The sequence below is a fragment of the Arvicola amphibius genome, chromosome 4 (genome assembly GCF_903992535.2).
Source record: "Arvicola amphibius chromosome 4, mArvAmp1.2, whole genome shotgun sequence".
Taxonomy (NCBI): Eukaryota; Metazoa; Chordata; class Mammalia; order Rodentia; family Cricetidae; genus Arvicola; species Arvicola amphibius.
This window is the reverse complement of record NC_052050.1, coordinates 144,039,346-144,048,802: the sequence shown is the minus strand read 5'-3', so window position 1 is coordinate 144,048,802 and position 9,457 is coordinate 144,039,346. Positions and strand designations below refer to the sequence as shown.

General features: G+C 51.5%; 1 protein-coding gene across 1 annotated transcript; it reads right to left on the bottom strand.

Moving 5' to 3' along the window:
* Positions 1 to 6,639: 6,639 nt before the first annotated feature.
* On the bottom strand, positions 6,640 to 8,966 carry Adrb3 (adrenoceptor beta 3). The gene is made up of 3 exons (XM_038328713.1): positions 7,774 to 8,966; positions 7,389 to 7,456; positions 6,640 to 7,178 (listed from the first exon to the last, which is right to left on the bottom strand). The coding sequence occupies exons 1-2, from the start codon at positions 8,964 to 8,966 to the stop codon at positions 7,417 to 7,419; spliced, it is 1,233 nt and encodes a 410-aa protein (XP_038184641.1). The 3' UTR covers positions 6,640 to 7,178; positions 7,389 to 7,416.
* Between the last annotated feature and the right edge of the window lie 491 nt (positions 8,967 to 9,457).

Here is a 9,457-nt window from a genome sequence, read left to right as displayed (position 1 = left end):
CAGTCAGGGAGAAGGTGGATAGTTGAGAACTACCGTGTGGATGCTGGGAATTGGACCTAGACCTCTGGAAGAGGAGCCAGGGCTATTAAATGCTGAGCTATTTATCTCTCCAGTCTCCTCCGCCATTGCCCCCCCCCCCATCCACTCTCCTCACCCTTCCCACCTCTGCAAACCGCTGGCTCAGGCTGTGTACCCTTATTAGCGAACGGGGAACCTGAGGTTCGCCAAAGACCAGCATTTCCTCTGCAGGTCGGTCTCACTGCCAGCAGGGTAGCGCTGTAGCCTCGGCGGTTCGCGGGCTGGAGCAGCTGTGAGCTTTGCAGCCTCAGCGGTCTAGATGCCCCGGGTGACTTGGGTGGACTTGGGCAGAAGTGGCATGGGGCTGCCGCGCTTGAAAGCAGCTAGTGACAGACGTCATAGGATGTTAGGGAAACCCCACCTTCCTCAATCCACCATAATCTCTCTCTCTCTCTCTCTCTCTCTCTCTCTCTCTCTCTCTCTCCCCCTCCCTCCCCCCTCCCTCTCCCCCCTCCCCCCCCCCCCCCCCCCCCCCCCCCTCCCCTCCCCCGTCTCCCCTCCCCTCCCCTCCCCTCCTCTCTCTCTCTCTCTCTCTCTCTCTCTCTCTCTCTCTCTCTCTCTCTCTCTCTCTCTCTCTCTCTCTCTCTCTCTCTCTCCCCAACTCCCCCGCGCGCCCCCTTCTGCCCTCCTCAGACTTGAACTCTGAAGGAAAAGCCTCGGGAGAAGAAGGGGTGGAAGAAGGGCTATCTGTGACTGGGCAGCATCTCTGCCGCAGATCGTGCCATCTTGTAGGTGGGGACTGATTTTCAGACTTGCAGTGGCATCTTCAGAGCTGCGGAGGTCGCGCACAGCGTCTGTAAAACTTTAGAAATGCTTTTTTTTTTTTTTTTTTTTTTTTTTTTTTTTTTTTTTTTTTTTTTTTTTTTTGGTTTTTCGAGACAGGGTTTCTCTGTGGCTTTGGAGCCTGTCCTGGAACTAGCTCTTGTAGACCAGGCTGGTCTCGAACTCACAGAGATCCGCCTGCCTGTCGGTCGGGCGGTGGTGGCGCACGCCTTTAATCCCAGAAATGCTTTTAAAAGACAAAACCGTCTCTTGGTAGCTGTTTAGGAAGAAGACACATGATGGCGCTAGAGAGCCGACAAGACGATGCATCAGCTTTAGGGCAGGGATGAGTGGGTGGGGTGGGTGTAGACAGTTCTATGTGGGTGTTTTCGGAGCTAGCATTTCCTTAAACTCGGCCCCACTGTCACTTCTTTGGAGGACTTTGTACATGCTCCCCACAAACTTTCCACACACCCCACAAGACCTTGGGATCCTTGGAAATGACCTTGAATGTAAATGTGAGAAGGCAGGCAAAAATAGCAGGAGCAAAAGCTACTTCCTTTGATTGCTTCCGAGTTTGGGCCAAGTGCTTGAGATGAGCGGACGTCAGAGCTCTGGGTGAGGCTCAGGTGGCCACAACTGTGATAGAAGAGGAATGGGAATGAGAAGCCACGGGGCGAGCAGGTGTGAGCTGCTGCACTGTGAGAATGAACACTTGCCATACCAGGAAACTGTTAGCATCTCGCTTCTCTCTGGGCCCCACATGTTAAAGAATGGAGAAATCCGCTGTTACAGTAAGATCAGGCAGCACCCACATCACAGCTCACAACTTTCTTGAACTCCAGATTTGGGGACCGGAACCCCTCTTCTAGCCTTCTCCAGCACCAAGCATGTATGCAGTGCATAGATATACATGCAGGAGAAACACCCATGCAGATGAAATAAATCAATAAATGAATTTTAATTCAGACATTAAAACAGAAAGGGGACAATGCGAAAGAGGAGGAAACCAGGAGGAGATGAGCACCTACTGTAAGGGGCCGCCAGGTCCTGACATTAGAAATGCTTTTTGCTCTCTCTATACCTTCTGCCTATCCCTACCATTTATCTTATTGACAGAGCTGTCTATTGACAGAGCTGTCTGTAATGAAAGGAGATACCACCAAGACCAAAGGCCAGGCCAAGGCCAGACCAGAGTCTGAACATGTTGAGAGCCAAAGGGGGACCCCTAGTGGAAGATCTATAAAGTCAAGGGAATTAGTCTGAGATGGGTCTAACTCTCAGAAGAAAGTACAGGCAGGGCATCTCACAGTGACCAAAGACAAGCCCCACAAAACAAGCAGGGCTATGGGGATGTAAATTAGTAGGTCAGGAACTTGTTCAATGTCCAGTCTTATTCTACCACTTGATGTTGGAGCAGCTCCTTCCGTTTCCAAACTGTGTTCATTGTATATAAGATCTTGTTTGCTCTTCCAAACTAATCTGCATGGGCTGAACGCAGAGGTAGCATTTCTGTTTGAATCATATGTAAGCAAATGGCTGAAGAGCTCATGTGTGACTCCACACACTCTTGGCAGTACGTGTAGAGAAGATAAAGGGAACTTTGTGTTGCTCAAGGAGGTCTCGAGTCCCCCAGGGTATAGAGACCATTGCTATTGCTTTGTTTGCTCGCAAGAACTAGATGGTTAGATGCTATTGCTGAAGGCACGACATACTTTGGTTGCAGGACATGGAGAAATTGAACTGGGACTGAGCTCCTTCCTGCTGGCTACATTTTCTAGTGCCAGAAGGTGTTGCTGATGTAACAGGCTGATGGAGGAGAGACTTCCTTAATAGTCTTAGCAACTGAGGAAAGCTGGGGACCAGAGAGGTGGCCTTCTCTGGGGAAGAACGCATCAGTTGGTTGCCCAGTGCCACATGGTCAGCCCTGAAGACACACGTCACATTATCCGAACTGAACAGGATTACTCAGGAACATATATGTATACAATGTACACATATGCATGCAGTGACAATGAATGACAAAAGAGGCCATGGAGAGAAGTATCTGGAAGGCTGTGGAGGGACGAAAGGGCAGGGAGGAATGTTGTAATTGAATTATAATATCAAAAGTAAACAATGGGGCTGGAGAGATGGCTCAGTGGTTAAGAGCATTGCCTGCTCTTCCAAAGGTCCTGGGTTTGGTTCCCAGCAACCACATGGTGGCTCACAACCATCTGTAATGGGGTCTGGTGCCCTCTTCTGGCCTGCAGGCATACACACAGACAGAATATTGTATACATAATAAATAAATAAATTTTTAAAAAAGTAAACAAAATAATAAAAAAGAATCCATCGTGGAGGGAGGAGGGGCTAACGAGGCAGGTCCCACCCTCTCTGAAGAAGGACTGGGCCGTTAGTCTTGCTGGGGAAGGCAGGGCGATTTTCTTCAGTGATGGAGCCACTGATAATTTGCTGATATACCCTCCCACCCATGCTCATTCCAGAAACTCATTTCAATCCAGTGAGTCGCGAATTCCCCCTCAAATCTGACAAACAATCACAGAAATGGACGTTAAAGGGAACATTACTGAAGAGGGAGTTTGGTGGGTATGGGAGTGGGTAAGGGAGGGAAGTGGGGGGATGAAAAGGACATACATCGTATCATGGGTGGCGTTTTCAAAGAATGAAAACATTTGAAACCTCCAAACCTAACCTAAAAATAAAATAATTAACTAATGAGAGAGAGAGAGAGAGGGAGAGAGAGAGAGAGAGAGAGAGAGAGAGAGAGAGAGAGAGAGAGCAAACATTGAGTAGGATCAGCCCCAGACACTATGTGATTCCTGTGTGGCTGCATTTTAAAAAATTCTTTATTCTATCTTATTTTTTGTCATTTGTTAACATAGTGTGTGACATGCACCTTTACTTTTTTCCCCTGGCTCTGAAGCTTGTTTGACTGAAAAAAAATTTGACTACCCAACTCAACACACACACACACACACACACACACACACACTTATTTTGAGACAGGATTTTAGGCATCCTAGACTGGTCTCCAACTTGCTATGCGTCAGAAGATGACTTTGAATTCCAGACCTTCCTCCTGCCTCTGCCTCCTCAGTGCTGGGATTGCACATGGGCATCACCATGTACAATTTTTGTTTGTTTGTTTATTTTGATTTTTCAAGACAGTTCTCTGTAGCTTTGGGGGCCTGTCCTAGAACTAGCTCTTGTAGAGCAGGCTGGCCTCGAACTTACAGAGGCTCATCTGCCTCTGCCTCCCGAGTGCAGGTATTAAAGGCGTGCGCCATCACCACCCAGCTAGTTTTTGTGATGCTGGGACTCATACTCAGGGTGGCAGGCAAGCTAGGCAAACCGTCTAGTAACAGAAAGAACTTCGGTTCTTTCTTTCTTTCTTTTTTTTTTTTTTTTTTTACCAAGGTTTGAACTAAATTCTTTCCTTTCTTTTTTAAGATGATTTCTTTCTGTGCAGCTAAGGCTGGCCTGGAATTTGAGACCCCCTTGGAGAGCTGAGATTACAGGTGTGTCCGCACACCTAGTTGGACTAAGGTATTTATAAGAGTCCTTTAGTTTTCAAAACTGTTAACTAGACAGGGGAACATTCCACTCCTGTTGTATCTCACATTGCCACCAGGGGGCGCCTAACACTTCTAGTGTCTGCTCAACAAGGCTGAGGTTTAAAAGGCCTGCCTGGAAAGCCATAAAACACATGACATAGCGCACACCTCCAATCTCTGCACTAGGGTGCCTGGGATGGGAAGACGATGAATTCTAGAACAGTCTGCGCTACAGAGCTAGACCCTCAAAAAGAGACAATTCCAGACCCCTATCGCTTTCCCTCCAAACGGTTTCCTTTCTTTGGTTGGGAGGTCTCTACTCTGCAGGTTTGGGGAATGAAGTCGGTATGGAATTAGTCCAGTAACTGCCCACGAATCCCACAGCCTACACTTACCCATCAGCGCCCAGAAGAGTCCACCGAGGGAAGAGTTCCAGAAAAGCTAATTAACAGCACCCTCCTTTCTCCAATTCAGCTTGTTCCTTTGTACTTTCACCCAAGAGGTCACCTGTTCAACTCAACCCCCCTTTCTTTGTCATTTCGGGCCCCCTACACTCTCCTACTTGCAGACTCTTGGTCAGGGCTTCTGGAACTTCTCCATTTCCCACTAGTCTTGGAGTCTTCACATCTTTAGGTTCGTACCATGGCCGTTTGTCTTCCCCAGTTCAAGCGCTCAGGCTTCGTCCTCCGCAAAGGCAGTTTGCCTCCCATTCAAGAATGTAAATCTCCTTCAGTCTGACACCTGGCTGGAGAAGGGACTAGAAAGGCTGTCTCTTCAGCTGTCAGATCCACTGGTGACAATCTGCAGATGGAATCCGCAGCTTCGTTCAAGTCTAAACACTCCAAAGGAGGCTGAGAGTCGGCACACGGGTATGTGTCCAGCAAGGCCCAAGCAGTCTGGGCTCCTGGACACACTACAAGGACAATTGTATAAACCAAAGACCTCCCCTCCCCCAGTTACCCTCTCCTTTGCCTGGGCAACTTCCCTCAGCGATGTTGGGAAAATATCCAGAGATCCAGAGAAGAGGCCCTCTGATCCCGGGGCTCAACCAAGACTTTCTTACGGAGGGCCATAGTTCAAGAGCAGAATCCCTGCCAAGAAACCGTCGACATTCAGACACCAGCGATCACACATGGCATTGGTTTGGAAAGGAGAAAGTCATCTTTGGTATGCAAACATCCTGAGAAATAAAACCTGAGCTCTAGGAGAAAAGGGAGCTGCATAGACCAGGTCCAGTTCGCAGGGAACACCCATATGTGGAAATGCACGGAGCATTGTCGCGTGGGCGATGTGAGGTTCTGTACCTCTGGGGCTCCCAAGCCCGGCCAACACAGAGCACGCTCTGCCACAGGCACGCTAAACGTTAGCTGATTCACTGGCCTTCCCGACTCTCACTCAGCCTGCTCATGGTCTCTGCTCCTGGAGTTATAGAGGAGCCCACATAACACTCCAGTGGCTCCATACAGCTTCTTTTTCTGTGAGAAACATGTCAGAGAAGAATGAAAAAAAAAAACCTGGAAATGAGGGAAAAAGTCATATGAACAGACAGTCGTAACTCCAGTTTCGCTTCTCGAGGGTAATAATTTCTTCAAACCAGGAAGGAAGTGGAAAGATAGGCAGTACAGAAGTACAACGCGCACGCGCGCGCGTGTGTGTACACACATCTATTAATATAGCACAGGATGTATTGCCCCTTCCTAAACCAGTGCCCTGTGCTTCCAGATACACAAACACACAAAGCACAGAACCAAAGTGTTTGCTGATGTCAATGAAATCTTATTAACCCACTCTGGTTTGTGGTATGGGAGAGTCCTAATCTTGGTCGCTGGGCACAGCAAGCCCCCTCGTCTAGAAAGACAGCCGAGTCATGGGTGACTACATTGCTGCTCGCAACTAGATCCCCGGAGTTGCAGGAAGGGCAGGGAGGAAAGAGAATCAAACACGCGCCAGTCCCATTTACACAGACAGCCTTTTCGGCTTTGTCTGACGAGGATTAGGAAGAAAGGGGCAAGGATTACTCCGAATTTACTGCCCCTGACAAAAGGCGGCTCTGAGCCGGGGAAGCCAGCAAGGGGATTATGAAAAGAAAACAAACTGAGAGAAAAGAGAACAAAAGGACAAGTTACATTCAGTAACATTTATTAATTTGATTTTAAATGGAAAAGGGAGCCATTCCAGCGGTTCACCTTCTATGAACCCTGGAATCCCCCCCAAACCTTGACGTCCGGACTATGAGGTAGATCAGAGCTGGTTTGTGCGGAACGCAAGATATGGTCTGAGAGAGCCATGGGGCAAAACCTCAAACTTGGTTGTTTTTTTCCCTGGCTTCCTGCCCTCAAACCAACCAGAGACGCAGAATCACAAGCTGCTTACTGGGGTCAGGAAAGCAGAAAGAAGGGAGGTAGGTAGGGGTGCTTTCTTTGCCCTAAGCGCACAGTACAGATACACAAGCAGGGTGATGGACATCCTTTCAAAGCCGTAGGGCTGCTTCCAGGGCAGCCAGGCACAGGTGTCCTGACATCCCAGCTGCTGAGGTAGTAGTGGAGTTCAAGGTGGGTCTTCTGGTGAAACCCACTCGGTAAGAGTTCCCCTTTGCAGGGCATCTTGCAGTCTAGTTAGGAGGCTCCGGAGAGATGAGGTTTTCAGCCTGGGACTCACTCTGAGTAGAAATTAGGGGCGTTATCAAAATTCTGCATCCATGGAGTCGTTTCTTGTTTTTCTGGCAAAAGCAAAACAAAACAACCCCTCCCCCCAAAAGAAACACGAAAACTCCCAGAAGTCCTGCAAAATGGAGATAATATTTCTTAGGGTAACTGGTCAAGGAGGCGGAAACCAAGCTCCAGAGGGAAGGGGGCAGTGTCTGAAGGGAACCCCGAAAAGCACTTTTACTTTCCAAAGGTATAAGGACCATTCAGCACCCGCATTCCCAGTCCCACCCTACAGCTCCGACCCAGTCCCTGGGGGAGGGGTGCGGTTTAAATTTCAACTCACAGGTTCCTTGCTGGATCTCGGTGGTCCTTCATGGGGGAAATGGCCGCTCACCTCCATAGCCACCAAACCTTTGAGGGAAATTGGAGCTGAGGGCGAGGGGTTGGGAACGCCACTGTTATCTACGGTAGCCCTAGCTGAAGAATGGAACTAGAAAACCCAAACTCGAGCCGACCGGGGAGTTTAGAAACCTGCCGGCAGAGCAGCAATTGTTTGTGGGGCTCACCTGGTTCTAGGATGAGCAAACAGTCCATTTTAGTTCCTATTCCCTTTCTGTCCTTTCTAGGCAAAAGGCCCTGTTCACCCCTGCCCCTGAGCCCCAAACTCAAAAGCGAAGACAGAAGGTGTCCCCACCCGGAGCCCCCGGTTCTCTGCCTGTGTCCCCTACCTGTTGAGAGGCCGGCTCTGCCTGAACTCGGCTGAGCTGGCCCGAGCCGCTGTGACTCCCGCGGGACTGGCTGGGAAGGCGACAGCGCGTGGCTCCTCCCGCCCGCGGCCACCGCAACAGCACAGAAGACGGCGGAAAGCGTCGCGGAAATCCGGGCTGCGGCAGTAGATGAGCGGGTTGAAGGCGGAGTTGGCATAGCCCAGCCAGTTGAGGGCGATGAAAACCCCGTTGGGAACCAAAGAGGGCCCGGCGAGGGCGCGCAGTACGTTAGCTAGGAAGAAGGGCAGCCAGCACAGAGTGAAGATGCCCATAATGAGACCTAAGGTGCGCAGGGCGCGGTGTTCCCGAAGCGGCAGGAGCCGCGCCGGCCGCCGGCCGCAGGAGGGCACTCCATCCGGAGCTAAGCCTGTCCCGCCTGTGACAGGGGACGGAGAGCGCGACGGAGCCCGCGGAGACTCCTCAGGCGGGAAGCGGCCCAGCTCCCGGCGCAGTAAACGCCGCTGACGCTTAGCCACGACGAACACTCGCGCGTAGACGAAGAGCATCACCAGGAGCGGAAGGTAGAAGGAGACGGAGGAGGAGAGCAGCGCGTAGGGCATGTTGGAGACGAAGGAACAGCAGCGCGGATCGGAGTGGCACTCCTGCGCCTCGGCGTCAGCCCCTACGCGCCACCACTGGCTCATGATGGGCGCAAAGGACACGGTGGCGGACACGATCCACACCAGGACCACCGCCGCCCGAGCTCGGCGCTTGGTAACCAGTGTGCCATAACGCAGAGGGTTGGTGACAGCTAGGTAGCGGTCCACAGCCAGGGCGCACAGGGTCTCGATGCTGGCGGTTACACAGAGCACGTCCACCGACGTCCACAGCTCGCATCCAGTTGCACCCAAGGGCCAATGGCCAGTCAGTGCCAAAGTGGCTCCCGGTGGCATTACGAGGAGTCCCACTACCAAGTCAGCTGTGGCCAGCGAAGTCACGAACACGTTGGTTATGGTCTGTAGTCTCGGCGTGCGGGCTATGGCTATGATTACCAGCAGGTTGCCTCCCACCGTGGCCAGCGCCAACAACGTCCCAGCCAATGCCGCTGCCCATGGCACCCCTGGCAACCCACTCGTGTTGGCTGCACTGGGGTCCAATGTGGGGACATTTGACCACAAAGCCAGAGAACCGTTCTTGTGAGGCCACGGAGCCATCTCCTGTCGCGCCTGGGGTGGGAAAGTTCTCCCTGACCCCCTGGCTCAGGGAAGGGGACAATAGGATTTGGGAGCTCCTGCCTGGGCCATCTTCCCTAAGTTGTTGGGGTAAGTCTGTCAGCTTCCCCCCATCTCACCCCCCACACCCTAGATCCCAGGAGGAGTGGCTGCTTTTAAAGGCGCAGTGTCCAATAGTCAGGAGAGGAGAGGCCTCTGGTGGGAATTGGAGTGTAGAGAGGGACAGCCTGCCATGGCACTCCCTCAGCACCGGTTTCCTGGAGCTCGGCAGCTCTTTCCTGGCAAGGCCTGCAGCAACCCTGGAAAGGAAGGGAGAGCCTTCCACACTACCCTTTGCCCAACAAGGACGATGACTCTCTCCCAATACAACAACCCTAAGGTATTTTATTGTTTGAGATAGACTCTCCATATGTTGCTCAGAATGGTCCAGACCTCTAGATCCTTCTGCCTCTAGCCGCCCCCCCCCCCCCCCC